This window comes from Giraffa tippelskirchi, chromosome 11 (genome assembly GCF_054371585.1).
Source record: "Giraffa tippelskirchi isolate mGirTip1 chromosome 11, T2T-mGirTip1v1.2.pri, whole genome shotgun sequence".
NCBI lineage: Eukaryota > Metazoa > Chordata > Mammalia > Artiodactyla > Giraffidae > Giraffa > Giraffa tippelskirchi.
In genome coordinates this window covers 86,303,468-86,322,227 of record NC_137285.1, presented here as the reverse complement: position 1 = coordinate 86,322,227, position 18,760 = coordinate 86,303,468, and the positions used below count along the sequence as shown (strand labels likewise).

The following is an 18,760-nucleotide window of genomic DNA, read 5'->3' as shown; positions in this document are numbered from 1 at the left end:
AGAAGGATAAGAGGCTTATAGAAGCTTCCTGACAGAGAGAGACTGACTGAGAGGGAAACTGTATCTTGTTCTGATGGGCAGGGGCATGCTCAGTAAATCTTTAATCCAATTTTCTGTTGAAGGGTGGCGCTGTGTTCCCTCCCTGTTATTTGACCTGAGGCCAAATTATGGTGGAGGGATGCAGTCACTCCTTGGGATATGCCAAAAGCATCAAATTGATGTTTTTGAACTGTCCTGTTGGAGAAGACTCTTGAGAGTCCCTTGGACAGCTAGGAGATCCAACCAGTCAATCCTAAAGGAAATCAGTCCTGAATATTCATTGTTAGGACTGATGCTGAAGCTGAAGCTCTAATACTTTGGCCATCTGATGAAAAGTACTGACTCCTTTGAAAAAACGCTGATGCTGGGAAAGATTGAAGGCAGGAGGAGAAGGGGATGACAAAAGATGAGATGGTTGGATGGCATTAGTGACTGGATGGACTTGAGTTTGAGCAAGCTCTGGGAGTTTTTAATGGACAGGGAAGCTTGGCATGCTGCAGTCCATGGGATTGCAAAGAGTAGGACATTACTGAGTGACTGAACTGAACTGAACTGGACTATGTTTTTCTTTCAAAAGTTGTGCCCTGCCACTTTCCCTTCTGTTATAAGATCACATGTCTAGTAAGAGAATGATTGGGAGAGAATCCTATTTTTCTCTGTCTTAGGCAGTTTCTTTCCATGACATCCTTCTAACATAGACTTAAATTGCTTTCTGGTAAACCTACTGTTTTTTAAAACAACTTAATAAGTACCAGATTTGAAAATAAATTACTATTTAATATCAGAATAATTGTTATAATTTCTCCTTTCCCTTGTTGTATCCCTTTTAAGGCCAAGGGGAAATAGTTCATTACTTATGAAAAAAAGGGAGGGAAAGTGTATAAATTGAAATTCCAAACACAGTTTCTGCCCAAGTTCTGCCATTATCAAAGGATCTTATTTCTGTCGTTTGCCTTTTCGGACCTTGATTTGCCCTTTTGTAAAATGAAAAAATCGGATCATATCAACCCCACAGTCACAGCCAACTCCAATATTCCCTTATTCTAAAATCACTAATGCCAAAGCACAGTTACAGAAAAAGACAGACACAAATAAAAAGAGCAATAGAACTGTTAAGGAAAACTGAGAGGGAGGAAGTGGGAATCCTGAAACGTTGGCTTATTGCCTGTCTGTCTCTAATCTTCTTGGGGTATCACCCTGGGAAGGGGCCTGTGCTGGTTGCATTGCCCACTCTCACCACCTCAGTAAATTCCACTGGCAGATGAATGAATGGATTCATTTTAAAAGGATGTCAAATTACTTGGCATCTCTGTTGATAGATAAGCAAAGCACTGCTCACTAAAATTAAAAGAATGATTTGCTTGACTTTAAATAGATAAGACATCTGGCTGTTAAACAACATTTTAAATTTAAAATTTGCTTTTGAAATGTGCTTTTGTCAGTTTGCATGTGCTTAATTTTCTGTCTTCTATATTATTTCATCTGATAATGAAATTTACATTTTCTGACCAAAAGTTTTATACAACTTCAGTTATAGGGCAGTTTTTTGTTTTTGTGTTTTAAATCTGTGTCATTGTGCTGGGAGTTGAGAGAAAAGACAAACATCTGATCATATCAATATAATAAAGAGATTCTTGGAATTTAGTGGACTGTATTTAACCTTGATGCTATGTATCTGCAGTCTCAATCCTTTCTGCATTTGAACTCCAGCTTCTTATTTGTAAAATAAATTCAATAAAAGTGTTATCTGATTACTGTATTTCATAAGCTTAACCAGTATACCAGACAAAAGCAGCTTATTTTAAAATATCATCAAAAGTAAAATTCATAAAAATAACTATAAGAAAATATAGTTATAATTTCTTTTCTGATCAAGAAATAGCTATATTTTACATTAGAAAATTGCATAGTAAACTTCTTTTCCTAAGTTGTTAAATAATGTTCAACTGTATTAATTGTGGGGGCTTCCTCGTGGCTCAAATGGTAAAGAATCTGCCTGCAATGCAGGAGACCCAGGTTCAGTGCCTGGCTCAGAAAGATCCCCTGAAGGGAATGGCTACACACTCCAGTATTCTCGCCTGGAGAATTCCATGGAGGGAAGTCGGAGGGCTATAATCCATGGGGTTTCAAAGTTGGAGGCTTTTTTTTTTTTAATCTAGGAGAGAGTGTCTGTAAAATATGTGTGCAACATTCTATTTCTATATCTATTTTTCTTATTCCATTACAGAGTAGGGTTGAGATGGTTAATGGAGTATTGATGATCCACAATGTGAATCAATCGGATGCTGGAATGTATCAGTGTTTGGCTGAAAATAAATACGGAGCCATTTATGCCAGTGCTGAGCTGAAGATCTTAGGTACGCAGTTTCTAACTAAATACATAGGAAAGAAGTTTGGCTTCTTTTCATGCTCTAATTCTTACTATACAGAAGGTTTATGATGTGATTGTAAAAACCTATTTTATCTTTTAAAAAGAAATACTATGCCTTGCTGATATGTATTTTTTAAACTTTGAGAGATAAGGTTATATGGCATACAGTTTGTCCCATAACTTTTATTTTCTTTAATTTTAGTTTTAATCCTAACAAATTTACACAATATAGCTTTTCTGGGGCATTAAAAACTCACATAGCAAAAGTATGCTAACTTTCAAGGAAAGTTGTCATAAGGGTAGAGGATCAGAATGTAGGTTATCAACATAGCAATGCTTAATATTTCCCCAAGCTTCTCCTACCTATCAGTAGGCACATGGCTCCTGCAAGGCAGGACTCCCAAGAAAGCATCCTCTGTTAAAGGGATATTATCACCTTAACAGGTTGATGAGAGCCCTCTTGAAGCCAGGCACAGTAAGCTCATAGGGCTACATCCTGGAATGTAACCAGAACACTAGCACTACTTCACACTCTACTACAAGAAAAATTCAATCCAGATTGAGCCTCTTTAGGTCACTGGAATTGATTTTCCTTTTTCTCACACTCAAGATTTTCTAAATTTTGGTTCTGGGATGACTATAATACAAAGAGAGAGACTTAGATGATTTTAACATACCATTTCTCAAAAGTGGGAAAAAGCCTGAGTGTACTTTGTACTTCCCACTGACCCAAAGAACAACATTAACAGAAACACCCAAGATCTCGGAATCTGAAAAAGCACCTTTCGTATATCAGTTAAATATAATATGCCATAAGTCAACTTGAATTATGAATGTTTACATTTGAAATTTCTTTACACTATAACAAATCCATCCAATGGTGATACAAGAGTCCACATTTCAATGTCTTACATCCTAACCAATCAAAAAATATTTACTTTCTTGTTAGCTTATACACCTCTATTTCTGAATTAAAAAACTGATTCAGCACTCACCAATTCAATATTTTATCCAGAAACACTCTCAAATGGGTCCCTTTCTTATTCAAAAAAATGTTTTCAAAAACCTTTAATAAGATATATCCCCAGTAGGCAACCAAATATGTTATCTTTCAATTTCTTAACCCATCTCAGTTGGTACCTTTTTCTGTTTGTGATACATAGATATCTTGTAATGTTATGTGCTATGCTAAAACATTAGATATCTTTTAATGTTATGTGTTATGAGCTAAGTATAACTATGTTATACTTCTATGTAATGAACATAAACCACCTATGAAATATTGATAAGATTGTCAGATTTGCATAAATAAATGTCTAAGATACAGTAAACTTGTACAGATACAAGTTCTCTTTTAGATTTAAAGGTGTCTCTTTTTTTGATTTGTTTTTTCACATATTCTTTAGTTCAGCATTTTAGGAATCAGTGAACTAAAATGGACTAGAATGGGTGAATTTAAATCAAAAGAACATTATATCTACTACTATGGGCAAGAATCCCTTAAAGAAATGGAGTAGCCATCATAGTCAACAAAAGTGTCTGAAATGCAGTACTTAGATGCGATCTCAAAAACGACAGAATGATATCTGTTCGTTTCCAAGGCAAACCATTCAATATCACAGTAATCCAAGTCTATGCCCCAACAACTAATGCTGAAGAAGCTGAATTTGAATGGTTTTATGAAGACCTACAAGACCTTCTAGAACAAACAAACACCCAGAAAAAGATGTCAGTTTCATTATAGGGTCTGGAATGCAAAAGTAGGAAGTCAAGAAATACCTGGAGTAATGGACAAATTTGACCTTGGAGTACAGAATGAAGCAGGGCAAAGGCTGACAGGGTTTTGCCAAGAGAATGCATTAGTCATAGCAAACACCCTATTCCAACAACACAAGAGAAGACTCTACACGTGTCATCACCAGAAGGTCAATACCAAAATCAGATTGATTATATTCTTTGCAGCCAAAGATGGAGAAGCTCTATACAGTCAGCAAAAACGAGACCGGGAGCTGACTGTGGCTGAGATTATGAACTCCCTATTGCCAAATTCAGACTTCAACTGAGGAAAGTACGGAAAACCACTAGACCATTCATGTCTGACCTAAATCAAATCCCTTACGATTATACAGTGGAAGTGACAAATAGATTTAAGGGACTAGATCTGATAGGCAGAGTGTTTGAAGAACCATGAATGGAGTTCATGACATTGTACAGGAGGCAGGGATCAAGATCATCCCCAAGAAAATGAAATTCAAAAAGGCAAAATGGCTGTCTGAGGAGGCCTTACAAACTGCTATGAAAAGAAGAGAAGTGAAAGCCAAAAGAGAAAAGGAAAGATATACCCATCTGAATGCAGAGTTCCAAAGAATAGCAAGGAGAGATAAGAAAGCCTTCCTCAGTGATCAATGCAAAAATAGAGGAAAACAATAGAATAGGAAAGTCTAGAGATCTCTTCAAGAAAATTAGAGATACCAAGGGAATATTTCATGCAAGGATGGGCTCAATAAAGGACAGAAATTATATGGACCTAACAGAAGCAGAAGATATTAAGAAGAGGTGGCAAGAATACACAGAAAAACTATACAAAAAAGATCTTCAATACCCATATAATCACGATGGTGTGATCACTCACCTAGAGCCAGACATCCTGAAATGCAAAGTCAAGTGGGCCTTTGGAAGCATCACTATGAACAAAGCAAGTGGAGGTGATGGAATTCAACTTAAGCTATCTCAAATCCAAAAAGATGATGCTGCACTCAATATGCCAGAAAATTTGGAAAACTCTGCAGTGGCCACAGGACTGGAAAAGGTCAGTTTTCATCCCAATCCCAAAGAAAGGCAATGCCAAAGAATGCTCAAACTACCACCCAGTTGTCCTCATCTTACATGCTAGCAAAGTAATGCTCAAAGTTCTCCAAGCCAGGCTTCAACAGTATGTGAACCATGAACTTCCAGATGTTCAAGGTGGACTTAGAAAGGCAGAGGAACCAGAGATCAAATTGTCAACAACCACTGAATCATCGAAAAAGCAAGAAAGTTCCAGAAAAACGCATACCTCTGCTTCATTGACTATGCCAAAGCCTTTGACTGTGTGGATCACAATAAACTGTGAAAAATTCTGAAAGAGATGGGAATACCAGACCCCCTGACCTGCTTCCTGGGAAATCTGTATTCAGGTCAAGAAGCAACAGTTAGAACTGGACATGAAACAACTGACTGGTTCCAAATCGGGAAAGGAGTAGGTCAAGGCTGTATATTGTAGCCCTGCTTATTTAACTTATATGCAGAGTACATCATGCAAAATGCTGGGCTGGTTGAAGCACAAGCTGGAACAAGTTTGCTGGGAGAAATATCAATAACCTCAGATATGCAGATGACACCACCCTTATGGCGGAAAGTGAAGAATAACTAAAGAGCCTCTTGATGAAAGTGAAAGAGGAGAGTGAAAATGGTGGCTTAAAACTCAACATTCAGAAAACTAAGATCATGGCATCTGGTCCCATCACTTCATGGCAAATAGATGAATAAACAGTGGAAACAGTGAGACTTTGACTGCAGGCATGAAATTAAAAGATGTTTGCTCCTTGGAGGAAAAGCTATGACCAACCTAGACAGCATATTAAAAAACAGAGACATCACTTTGCCAACAAAGCTCTGTCTAGTCAAAGTTATTGTTTTTACAGTAGTCATGTATGGGTGTGAGAGTTGGAATATAAAGACAGCTGAGCACCAAAGAATTGATGCTTTTGAACTGTGATGTTAGAGAAGACTCCTGAGAGTCCCTTGGATGACAAGGAGATCAAACCAGTTAATCTTAAAGGAAATCACCACTGATTATTCATTTGAAGGACTGATGCTGAAACTGAAACTCCAATACTTTGGCTACCTGATGCGAAGAGCAGACTCATTTGAAAAGACCCTAATGCTGGGCAAGATTGAAGGTGGGAGAAGGGGATGACAGAGGATGAGATGGTTGGATGGCATCACCGACGGGATTGACTTGAGTTTGAGTAGGTTCCAGGATTTGGTGGTGAACAGGGACGCCTTGCGTGCTGCAGTCTATGGGGTGCAAATAGTTGGACACAACAGAGTGATTGATCTACCCTGAACTTCAGTTCAGCGTTCTCAACCACAGCTACCTACTGGAATGTCTTTGGAAGTTTAAATCAAAGCTATTCATAAAAATCTAGTAATACAAAATGATTATTAATGAATATTCAGGCCTAGGTGAATAATTGCAACCAATGAGTTGAAATTTAAATTATTCAATTTCTTAAAAATGTATTTCTTAAAACTCTACATGTAGTTTTGTATACTATTTAAATGGACTTCTCAGATGGCCCAGTGGTAAAGAAGCTACCTGCCAATGCAGGAGGTGCAGGAGATCCCAGTTCCATCCCTGAGTGATGAAGATCCCCTGGAGTAGGCAATGGCAACCTGTTCCAGGATTCTTGTCTAGAAAATTTTGTGTTGCAAAGATTGGACATGACTGAGAGCCTGAGCACACACACACATACACATTATTAAATAAAATATGCATTAAGATTCACAAATTAGAAACAGGTGACACAGGATGGACTTCTCCACAGATAACCTCCATTTTTCCCAAGGAAGCCCCAAACAGACCCATGTTCAACCCCCTCACCTTTTGCCCAAGGTGATCATTAAGCTTTCACAATGAAAGTTTAATTATAATTAAAGCATCTCATCCTTTGAAACAACCTTTGTCTGTAGGTCTCACAATTGTAAGAACCTGCTAAATGAAAGGACAGCCAATAAGATATTTATTAAGTAATAATTAAATTAAATTTCAAGTTAGTGCCTTTTATATGTGTAGATATCCTACGATTTTATTAAAAATGCATTCCAAAGGTAAAATTGCCAAATCTCAGTGAATCATCCATTAGAAGTTACTGTCATTGCTTCTGGTAGAATTAACCTTTTCTTTTTTATAGCTTCAGCTCCCACATTTGCACTGAATCAACTGAAGAAAACAATAATTATTCCTAAAGACCAAGAAGTCATCATAGAGTGCAAACCTCATGGATCTCCAAAACCAACTACCTCTTGGAAGAAGGGAGACAAAGCAGTTAGAGAGAATAAAAGGTTAGAAGTCTATTTCATAATTCAAACTTTTAATATCAGACTTTTCTGAAATTGCAGATGATACACACAAAGTATATGAGTCTTAACATAATTGTGAGACATATTTCATGAACTTACTGAGCTATGGTTTTGTCTACATAGTGATTAAAAAAAAAATCAAGTGATCTATAAAGGAAAAAGTTCTATCTCAAAATGACCATACTTCTTTGTTTCTGTGTTATTTCAGCACAAACTGGGAATTTCACCAGATTATGAAGAAAGCAAACACTTTCATTCAGTTAGTTAATTTTAGTTTTCATTTTGGGTCTCCAGGTTTGAGGACCCAGAAGTTATCTATGATAATTTCTAGATGATAGGTTCTCATTTCAATGTTAGTATTAAAAATAATATAAACATATTCTTGATATCCTGGGTAATCCCTTTATGACGGAACACTGCCAAGTGAAATATGCATCTAAGTTTGCATTTTTGCTTTCAATTATGTTAATGAAAAATACTATAGAATTATTTCAGTTGCTACATGCAAGTGAGGAATGTACACAGAACTTTCTACCATATAAAGGTCTGTCATTGGTACATAAAGCCAAAGCAGAGCATAGGACTACAAATAGGGAAAAATGATCAGAGAATCACATAGTTGCACAACAGTCTATGTATGACAAATTCAAAAGTCCCATGTGTTACCAATCATTATCATCTGGTGTGGCAAATGGTGATTTAGCCTTGATAAAATATTTTCCTCCATTATGTTAAAATAATGTTGCATATGTTGTTTAAGGTTTTGTTTTTCATTTGATCTATAAAAATAAGGAGTTTATGTTTTGATTTATGTTTCAGTCTCAGTAAATATATAGCTAAAATAATTTAAGTCCTCATTAGAGTCCATTTAAACAATTCCTTAAGTAATTTTGGAATATTTTGAAATATTTGAAAAATATCTTTGGAATATATGCTTTTCCCATTCAAGTCTGAAAAGTATTATTTTAAATTGCATGTCTCTAATGAAATAATTTATGAATGATGGTTGGATTACATTCAGGCCCAAAGATCTAAGCTGCCTAGAATTGGTATGGATTATCATGGACACTGGGTTTCCCAGGTAGCACCAGTGGTAAAGAATCCATCTGCAATGCAGGAGATACGGGTTTGATCCCTGGGTTGGGAAGATACCCTGGAGGAGGGCAAGGCAGCCCACTCCAATATTCTTGCCTGGAGAATCCCATGGACAGAGGAGCCTGGTGGGCTGTGGTCCATAAGGTCACAGAGAGTTGGATATGATTGAAGTGGCTTTTCTCACATATTGGATATTTTGTTTTGGAAAAAAAAAATCTCTTTCTTAGTGGAGGTGAGATTGGGGAGCAAATTACAAGCTGTAAGATCAGTGTTGCATTTGGTTGAATTGCATATGGTTGAAATGAATTTTTAATGATTGTTGCTCAGAAATATGAAAAAAAAATAACACAAACCTTTCATTATAACAGAAGAAAATGTATTTGTAGTATTCTAGTAAGAACATATACTTTACATTGCTTGGTTATCATTTTTTGAAAGTATTAAATTTTCTCATAATATCATCAAAATATATATGCCAGGTTAGTATAAGCCATTCCATTTGAAATACATTACTTTGTTTTATGTTTGTAAACGACATGTGAGCCTTATCTTATTTATTTCAGTTCACCATAGAATGTCCCTCATCAACTATCCGTAGATATCACATTGAGTTTAATAAGTGTGGTGCCATCTCTTGTCAAAGCAAAAGTACTGAAAGAGGAATGGGGTTATGAATTTCTATTACAAAAATATGAGCATAATAAACTTTTCATTTTACAGAAGTCAAAATGCATAATTTGTGAATTTTCCATTTTTCTTGCTCCCTTTTCTATTTACAGCCAACTCCTTGGTTAACAGTGAAATACAATGGCATCACACTAAGATCACTCAAATTTTCCATATTTCAATACCTCTGGTCAAAATGCTATTTAACAATAATGCTGAAAGGTGTTTTTATTTATTTAAGTAAAAGTAAGATTTGGACACATTTTGTGTTAGCATTTTGCTACCTGAGCTATATGTTTAAATCTAAAGTGATTTAATTTAATAACAAATATCAAAGATAATAGTGCATTTTTATCCTTAAAAATTGACAGGCATACTTGCAAAATATAATTTTCAGTGATATATAACTTGCTCACATATTTGGCAATGTCAAGTTTCAGTAAGAATACAATCTAGTTAGATATAAAAAATAAATGTTCAAATATTAAAATAAGAGGCTAAGATTTAAATAACAGTAGAAAGAATTCCACAAAGCATTATAAGAATTCACGTAGATATTTGGACAATTGTACATTCTAAAAATATGAGCTCAAAACAAAAATTTAAATGTATATATTATATATGCTTTAGAAGAGTATCTCAATTACATATGACAACTTGTTTTCTTAAACATATTTTAGATCATTTGTGTCTGTTACAAAGCACTTCAACCATTTGTAAATAGAAAGGGAGTGTTTTGCCAAAAGTTTTCAGTTTTGTCTCAGGTTCAAAGGATTTGCTAACAAAATAAGTCACATGTTATATACAAATAAATAATACCACTATTTATTAGAGAACTTGGGGCTTCCCTGATAGCTCAGTTGGTCAACAATCCACCTGCAATGTGGGAGACCTGGGTTCGATCCCTGGGTTGGGAAGATCCCCTGGAGAAGGGAAAGACTACCCACTCCAGTGTTCTGGCCTAGAGAATTCTATGGACTGTACAGTCCATGGGGTCGCAAAGAGTCGGACACTATTGAGCAAGTTCACTTTCACTATCTAGCTTACTTTCAATATACTAACATTAAAAGGAAAGAGAAATAGAAACAGCAGAGAGCAAGAATACATACATCACCAAATTGGATTTGCTCGCATCCAGACTTAAACAGCGCTGGGAAGTCTCCTGTCACACCACATACTGAATTCCAATTGGGAAAATGTCCCAGGCAGTGCATCCACTCTCTGGGTGAAACTTTTAAAATTGCAGTTCAGGCTTTATAATCCCTCAATCGTCAACCTATGAGCAAATTGAAGCTCTGCTTTCATGTTAATGGTGTTTGTTTTGTCATGTAAAACTTGGAATGTTGTTAAGACCCCGTGCTTGGTTGGCCAGGCCCCCTCCAGGGGCCCAACAATTTCAGGATTCCTTACCTATCTTATCTATGCTGCTGCAAGTCTTGCACTCACAGTCAGGACAGTGTCCAGGCAGTTTAGAAGCAAGGTCAGAGGCCTGCCCTGCATTGTCTCTTAAGCCTAAAAAGACTATCTATTTAATTTCCCTAACAGGGAGATGGTAGAAAACTGTTAATGCTTTGAAAATTTGGGGTCATATGTATTTCATACTGGGGCACAGGTTCAAATCATTGTTTATTTTGTTATAAATATGTTCACCATTATGTAATCTGCATCGAGTATGTCCTTCACTCATCCAACCTACAACTGGAAAAAAAATGTTAAATGGATAGCCTGACTTTCATTCACAATCTTCAGAGTTATTTGGGGTCTTTCCAAATTAAGGATCAAAACAGCAAATGACAGTTTCTTATATAGGGACATAAAGACTAATATTACATTGGGAAAATGGTGTTATAGTAATAATATATCATAAGAGGAACATTTAGGTATGAGAAACATACCACTTTCAAAGCATAAAATTGTGCCCAGAGCAATAACCTAAAAACGTAACAAGATTTCAATTGCAGAAAAAAAATTGTCACCAAATCAGCTGAAAGTATGTCAGAAACTCAAAAAGGTGAATTTGAATCAGCATTAATTTCAATGTAATTCTAAACTGTAAATCTATAACAACTTGAGGTTAATAGTCATTTGTTTTATCAATAGAGTGTCAATTTATTACCTTACCCTTTTCTGCCACATTTTGATGGGTATGTCCAGGGGCACGTGTAATTTCCTTGGTTGTGTCTTGCTGCAGCAAAGATTTGAAACGGTGGACTCATGTTACAGCTTGGTTACAGCTCAGTTTTATTCTGCAAATAAAGGATAGTGCACCCTGAAGGCGTGAGGGCAGGCAGACTCCAAAGGAGAGGCCTCAGTCCCTCTTGGCTTCCTCCCTTTATACATTTGTCTCCTCCTTCCTTCGAGCCTGCCCTGTGCAAATTGGGCTAGCCAAGAAGGGGGCATGTTTGTTTCACCTGAAGTTCTCACTCCAGTCCATGGATTTTCTTTTTTTTTTTTTTTTAATAAATTTATTTATTTTAGTTGGGGGCTAATTACTTTACAATATTGTAGTAGTTTTTGCCATACATTGACATGAATCAGCCATGGGTTTACATGTGTTCCCCTTCCTGGACCCCCCTCCCACCTCCCTCCCCATCCCATCCCTCTGGGTCATCCCATTGCCCCAGCCCTGAGCATTTGTCTCATGCATCGAACATGGAATGGTGTTCTGTTTCACATATGATAATATACATGTTTCAATGCCATTCTCCCAGAACGTCCCACCCTCACCTTCTCCCTCAGAGTCCATAAGAGTGTTCTATGCATCTGTGTCTCTTATTCTGTCTCGCATATAGGGTTATCGTTACCATCTGAAGCTGTGGTACATATACACATGGATTTTCTTTTGCTCCATTTTCATGGACATTTTCCTTTGTCTTTTAGCCACTGCCATTTTGGACTCCTTTTTCCTGTTCTAACCCGAACAGAATGTTCCCAAATTCAGTTTCATTTTGTTTTGGGAAGGATTCTTCAAAACACAAACTTTCTTAAATTTATCTGTTTTGTTAAAGAAATACATAAACCATTATCCTAAACTTTAAAGGGCTTCCTGGGGGGCTCAGGAGTAAAGAATCTGCCTGTAATGCAGGGGCCATAGGAGACAGGGGTTTGATCCCTGAGTTGAGAAGATCCCCTGGAGGAGGTTTCAACCCACTCCAGTATTCTTGCCTGGAGAATCTCCATGGGCAGAGGAGCCTGGTGGGCTACAGTCCATAGAGTCACAGAGAGACTGACAGGACAGAAGATACTTTAGCATGCATACACACACGTGCAAAGTTAAAAATGTAATAAAGAATAACTAGGACATAACATGAATTTTAGAAGAAATGTGATATCAAATAAGTTGCCTGATTATAAGTACAAAATATTTCATTCATTGGGCCCTAAGTGGTACAACTAAAGTATGTAAGAAAATGGATTATGTCAGAGTTTGTGAGTTGTTTATAGTCATTTGTTTTTTATAAGAATGAATTGTTTATATAAGGAAATGATCAGTATGAACTGCTGCTCAAACAGTAAATGATATTATTGCTAATAATGATGATGATTGCTTTTAAGTCTGTAGCATTTATAATTTACAAAGCACTTTAACACTGTGGGTAACAGTAGAACCCTTCATTTTCTTACTTATTAAATTGGAATCTAAAAGAGTAAGAGTAACTGTTAGGTACTGAGAAATAAATGAAATTTTGTGTGTAAAATACACTGACTGGCACATGGCATTCAGTAAGTGCTCAATGAATGTTACTGTGTTGATAAAGCTGTTGATGCTGATGTCGACAGTAGTGGTGGTGGTGGTGATGATCATGGTGTCATTTGAACTTTTGAATCTTTGAATACTGGTCACAATTTTTGTTATCAGTAGTTCTGAAGAACTTTCACACTTTCCTATCCTTTCTCCAATAATTAGGGGAAACATGCCTAAATTAAGTTATTATCTGGCATTAAAAAACCCATTAGTGCCTTCCATATGATAAATTTGCTAATCTATGTTAACGTTCTTTGTCCATCAGACTGCAAACCTACACTTCTTGGCATTTTTTCATGGTATGGCCGTTCTCACCAACCTTACCTATTCTTGGTTCAAAATTATTAGGATAGTTTTTGAACTAGCAGGTTCAATAGTTACCTGTTCTGTGATCAGTATCATAGGTCCTGTTACTATACAGGTAATGAATATACATGGAGAGTAATGGAAATAGAGAGAAAGATTTTTATTTGGGTATTTTTTTTCTTTCATGGAATCTTCAGGTTTTGTCCCATTGCTTCAAAAATCACCAGCACATGTCCACTTAAGTTCCTTTATCAATCATATCCATTTTTATACTGAAACTAATTTGCTCCAGGAATACTAAGACATGAAACAGTCCATAGGGATTTTCTCCTCTAGTGTACTTTCATTCAGAATGTTCTGCTCATCAAACGCATATTAGATTTTCACTTCAGCTCATTATTTCCATTACTTGGCCATTAACTTCTGTTAAAATATAATCACCCAGAGGCACTCCAGCAGTGCACAAATATTAAGCCTTCATTATTCCATGTTCATTTCCTATATTTTTTGTGGGGCAAAGACAATCTTGGCTGAAATGAAGAATACATTGCTTTTGCAAAGGCACAGGTTTTTTGTTTATTCTCCATCTGCATATATTAAAACTTATTGAAATGCATAAAATATGTCGTATATGTTTTAAAAATTGTGCACAATTATTGTAATAAGTACCAATTTTCATTTCTAGACCAAAGAAGGTGGGTACCAGTTATGGAGAAAACAGACTATAATTCAGATGGGTGCTAAAGAAAACCCGTATCCCAAAATATAAAAAGTATCCTATGAAGGGGCAGTATTATAGGGTATTTTTTTTTTCTTTTATGGAACTATAATCTAAGCAAAGACTTGCTGAAAATCCTTTGTAATAATCCCCTCCTTACCAAAGGAGCTTCAGAACAGCTAAGTTTCCAACTCAGTCATTTAATACGCACAGAAAATTGCACTTGAAGTGCCCATTAGTTGACTTCTGGTGGGAATTCATGTTGTGTTTATGAGGCAACAATGATAAGGCTCACATACTGATTCACAGACATATGGAAAAATATATTCTTAGCACAAGCCCTAAAGGACATTGTTACCTACTGAGGGGAAAACAAAGTCTTCTTTCGTTTTCTAAGGAAAAAGAGGAATTCATGGGTATAATTAGGGCCTTGTTTCTGTCCCTTTGTTTCCATCTACATGCTGTGTCTGCTAATGAACAAGCTGTTTTGTCGTTTCCTCTGTGACAATGTCTTTTACATATTAAGAACATAAAACAATATAGACCCTGGGTATCTTGTTTTCTTTTTTTTTTTTTTCCCAGAGTCTAAGAAATTGTAAATGAGAGAAAATGAGCATTCATATATCAAGAATATATTAGTTGACTTCCTTTGTAAATTAAAATCTATGCTTTCAAAGAAAATAAAATAATCTAAGGGAAGAGAGGGTTGATAGCTACTTTCATAAGATGTAATACTTGTGAACTGCTTACAATATACAATGTGTTATCTGTCACTCAGGGATGGGGATGCTATTCCAGAGGTCCACTGAGCTGAAGGGGATTAGGAGGAAATGGCCTTACATTCCTTATGGTGGGGTTAGGATGCTGACTTCCTGGTCTTAAAAGCTAACTACACAAGGGTCTGCCTGGTTAACATTCTCTTTAAAACCTTAGCAAAACACTATAGAGGAAAAAACGCAATGTCATAGGACCATTAGAAATTAAGCAATGTAGAGGAACGTATTTTTGGCCTCTAGGAAGAATCATGCCTTCAAGTAAAAATAGGTTTAATTAAGAAATGATCAAAAGACTGTTCAATCCTAAACCTTTGAAACTACAACTAAATCAAGATAGGAAGGGAACAAGGAATTTTCTGCTATCCTCCACTTTATGCCCATACATATTAAATTCAGAAATTGGGCCTCTTTACAAATTGACTTGAATCCCTCTACTACACAAAAGCTATTCTTGAAGGTGGCAAGAAGTTTCTCTCCCTACTCCCTCCCATCAACACCAATCCAGGATAAGTTTTGGGATCATGAACCCATCAAGCAGATGGGAAAAGACATAAATCTTAAGATTTGAAGTTTTTCATAAATGAACAATTTTAGTAAATAATGTTATAAAGGAAAAATAATGAAATCCATGGATTCTTGAAATTAGAAAAAAATAGAGCTGTCAGCTTTTTCTAGTAATCAGTTTACCTGGAAACTGAAATATCATAAGGATGAGAGAATAGGAATCAACAAACATCTTGCCTCTATCCAGATGACTTGTATTAGAGGCCTAGTGAAGCCTAAATATATTTGACTCAGTCTTGGGCAGCTGACTGGTGTTAAGATTAATATTTGAGGAAGGGACTCAGACATTGATAGAAATAGTGAAGGGAGGAAAGAGGAACTAAGAATGTTACCAGTAGACAAAGTCAGGCCTCTGAACATGGAAGCCAAAGAGTGAGAAGCAGAGAGATTCGTAAAGCGTAAAAGCAAATTTGTAGTCACAAATACGAGAACAAGATGTGAAAACAAACAAATGTAATAAGCATAGCTGACAGGAATAGATACAATATAAGTAGATAGCAATTTTATGTCTATGCATACATATAGTAGATGTCCCAAATTGTTCACAGAATACCCCTAAGAGGTGGATTATAGGTAATTTTAATTTTGTGCTTTCCTGTACTTTACAAATTTTATATAATTATTACATACTATTTTCTAATTTATGTACTAGTAAGGAAAGTTATACACTAAAAATTTGTAGGAGTAAATTTCTTAAAATTGCATATATCTCTAATCATTTAATTCAAATATTTTAGATTTGAGTTGGACATATAAAAAGGTAAGGACATTCTTATCCATCCTGCTATAATTTTTACATCTTTAAGGAGAGTATCTACTTGGTTTTGGAAACAATTTGAATTGCTTGCCCTAGTCTTTTAAAGATGTACTCTAGAAAAATTGGTATGATTGGCCCTCAAGATTTGTTTTAGTCCAATTCAAACAGATCTCTCTTATTCTACCATCCTTTCAATCAACTGACCAACTGAGCAAAAAAAACTTCAATCAACAAAAATGAAATTTTCAATCCAATTTAAGCACATAGATTTAATCATTTTTCCTGGGTTTCTTTTTTTTTTTCTTTTCCCCCTACTCTCCCATAAAAGTCATGCTTTTCCCCATTACCAGAAAAATATTCTCAAAGCACAGCTTTGAAGATGTCATCTACATGCTGAAATTACTGATAATCTTCTACTGAATACAATAATAATCCATGAGTATATTTGAAGTTCTCCACATTTTCCACGTTTTTTCATTAGTCCATCTAATAGATACGAAGTTGGAATCTATGAAATTTCTCCTTTGTCACTTAAAAATGAATGAAGAGCAAGTATTTCATATGGTTCACACTAATATTTGGGCTCCAAAATCACTGCAGATGGTGATTGCAGCCATGAAATTAAAAGACACTTACTCCTTGGAAGGAAGGTTATGACCAACCTAGATAGCATATTAAAGCAGAGACATTACTTTGCCAACAAAGGTCCATCTAGTCAAGGCTATGGTTTTTCCAGTAGTCATGTATGGATGTGAGAGTTGGACGGTGAAGAGAGCTGAGCGCTGAAGAATTGATGCTTTTGAACTGAGGTGTTGGAGAAGACTCTTGATAGTCCCTTGGACTGCAAGGAGATCCAACCAGTCCATCCTAAGGGATATCAGTCCTGGGTGTTCATTGGAAGGACTGATGCTGAAGCTGAAACTCCAATATTTTGGGCATCTCACGCAAAGAGTTGACTCATTGGAAAAGACCCTGATGCTGGGAAGGATTGGGAGCAGGAGGAGAAGGGGACGACAGAGGATGAGATGGCTGGATGGCATCACTGACTCGATGGACATAAGTTTGGGTAAACTTGGGAGTTGGTGATGGACAGGGAGGCCAGGCGTGCTGCAATTCATGGGGTCGCAAAGAGTTAGACAGGACTAAGCGACTGAACTGAACTGAATATTTAAACACACCTGCATGCTATAATGCTTGATGCCAGCAATGGAGTCGTGACTAAAATGTGCAGTGTACCTACCTACATGAAGTTCAGAATCTACACTTGCCTTATTAACTGTTCAACTATCTTTCACTTTCCATGTGTCTCTACCCATTTATTTCTTCTTTCTACCAAATAAATACATAAAAAAACACCAAGGTATTTTATCTTTAATTACAATGGACTCTCATGATTCCCCAAGTCAGACTCTTTTTGTTCTCACCTTGTAACCTTTCCTCAAACTTTTCCCTTCTCTCTCCTCTACTTCCTTATAGCATACTGGTAAACCTCAACAACATTTGAAATCCTAACTCAAGAGGAAGAACTCTCTTCTTATGCTTTCCCATCATTAGAAATGCTCAAGCAGACACAGTGATCAAGAAGCTGTAGTTAGTAAAAACTTCAATAAATGATTTAGCTCAACTTCTTTTAATTTAATTTACAGTATGTGCCAATTCACAAACCTCTGATTTAGATATTGTCATCTCTGATATAACAAATTTGCAACTTAAAGAGATTAAGTGACTTGTTCAAGGTCATCCATCATAATGCTGAACTTTAAAATCAAGTCTTATACTTGTCAGTGATTCAGTGATAATCTTAGCAACCAGATTGTCTGGCAGTGATGTTGCGTTTCAATCTACATGGAGAATAGTGACAGAATTCCTTCAGTGTCCATGATGTTTCTGATAATTCTAATTCATCTTCCCTGTCTATACTCAAAACCTGCATGACCAACTTCATAGGCAGTTTTCTCTGTCTCTCTCTCTCACACACACACACACAAATATTAAGAAAATCCTCCAAATAAAGACCTAAATTTGAATCTAATTTTCCTTTTAAAAAAATCATGGAACCAAACTGAAAACTGAGACACAGTGGTCAAAATTTCATCTTGGTTTTAATTTTCTCTTTCTGCATCTTACTTTATGATAAACTAGATTTATCATTGTGGCTCAGCAGGTAAAGAATCTTCCTGAAATGCAGGACACCTGTGTTCCATCCCTGGGTTGGGAAGATCCCCTGGAGAAGGGAAAAGCTACCCATTTCAGTAGTCTGTCCTGGAGAAGTCCATGGACTGTGTAGTCCATGGGGTCGCAAAGAGTTGGACGCGCCTGAGCGGCTTTCACTTTTTGGCTTCCCTTGTAGCTCAGTTGGTAAAGAATCTGCCTGCAATGAAGGAGATGAGACCCCAGTTCGATTCTTGGGTCAGCAAGATTCCCTGGAGAAGGAAATGGAACCAACTGAAGTATTCTTGCCTGGAGAATCCCAGGGACACAGGAGCTTGACAGGCTACAGTCCATGGGGTCACAAGAGCTGGACATGACTTAGCGACTAATCCACCACCAGATTACATAGATATTGATTGACAGTCCAGTTTTAAGAAATATTATTTGT

The 18,760-nt window shown here is 36.4% G+C and overlaps 1 protein-coding gene across 1 annotated transcript in view; it reads left to right on the top strand.

Moving 5' to 3' along the window:
* CNTN5 (contactin 5) overlaps nt 1-18,760 on the top strand; it is a 1,514,795-nt gene that overhangs the window by 1,224,690 nt on the left and 271,345 nt on the right. The window contains exons 13-14 of the mRNA XM_081545335.1: nt 2,267-2,396; nt 7,366-7,516. Coding sequence (XP_081401461.1) covers nt 2,267-2,396; nt 7,366-7,516 — 281 coding nt within the window. The remainder of the gene's footprint in view (nt 1-2,266; nt 2,397-7,365; nt 7,517-18,760) is intronic.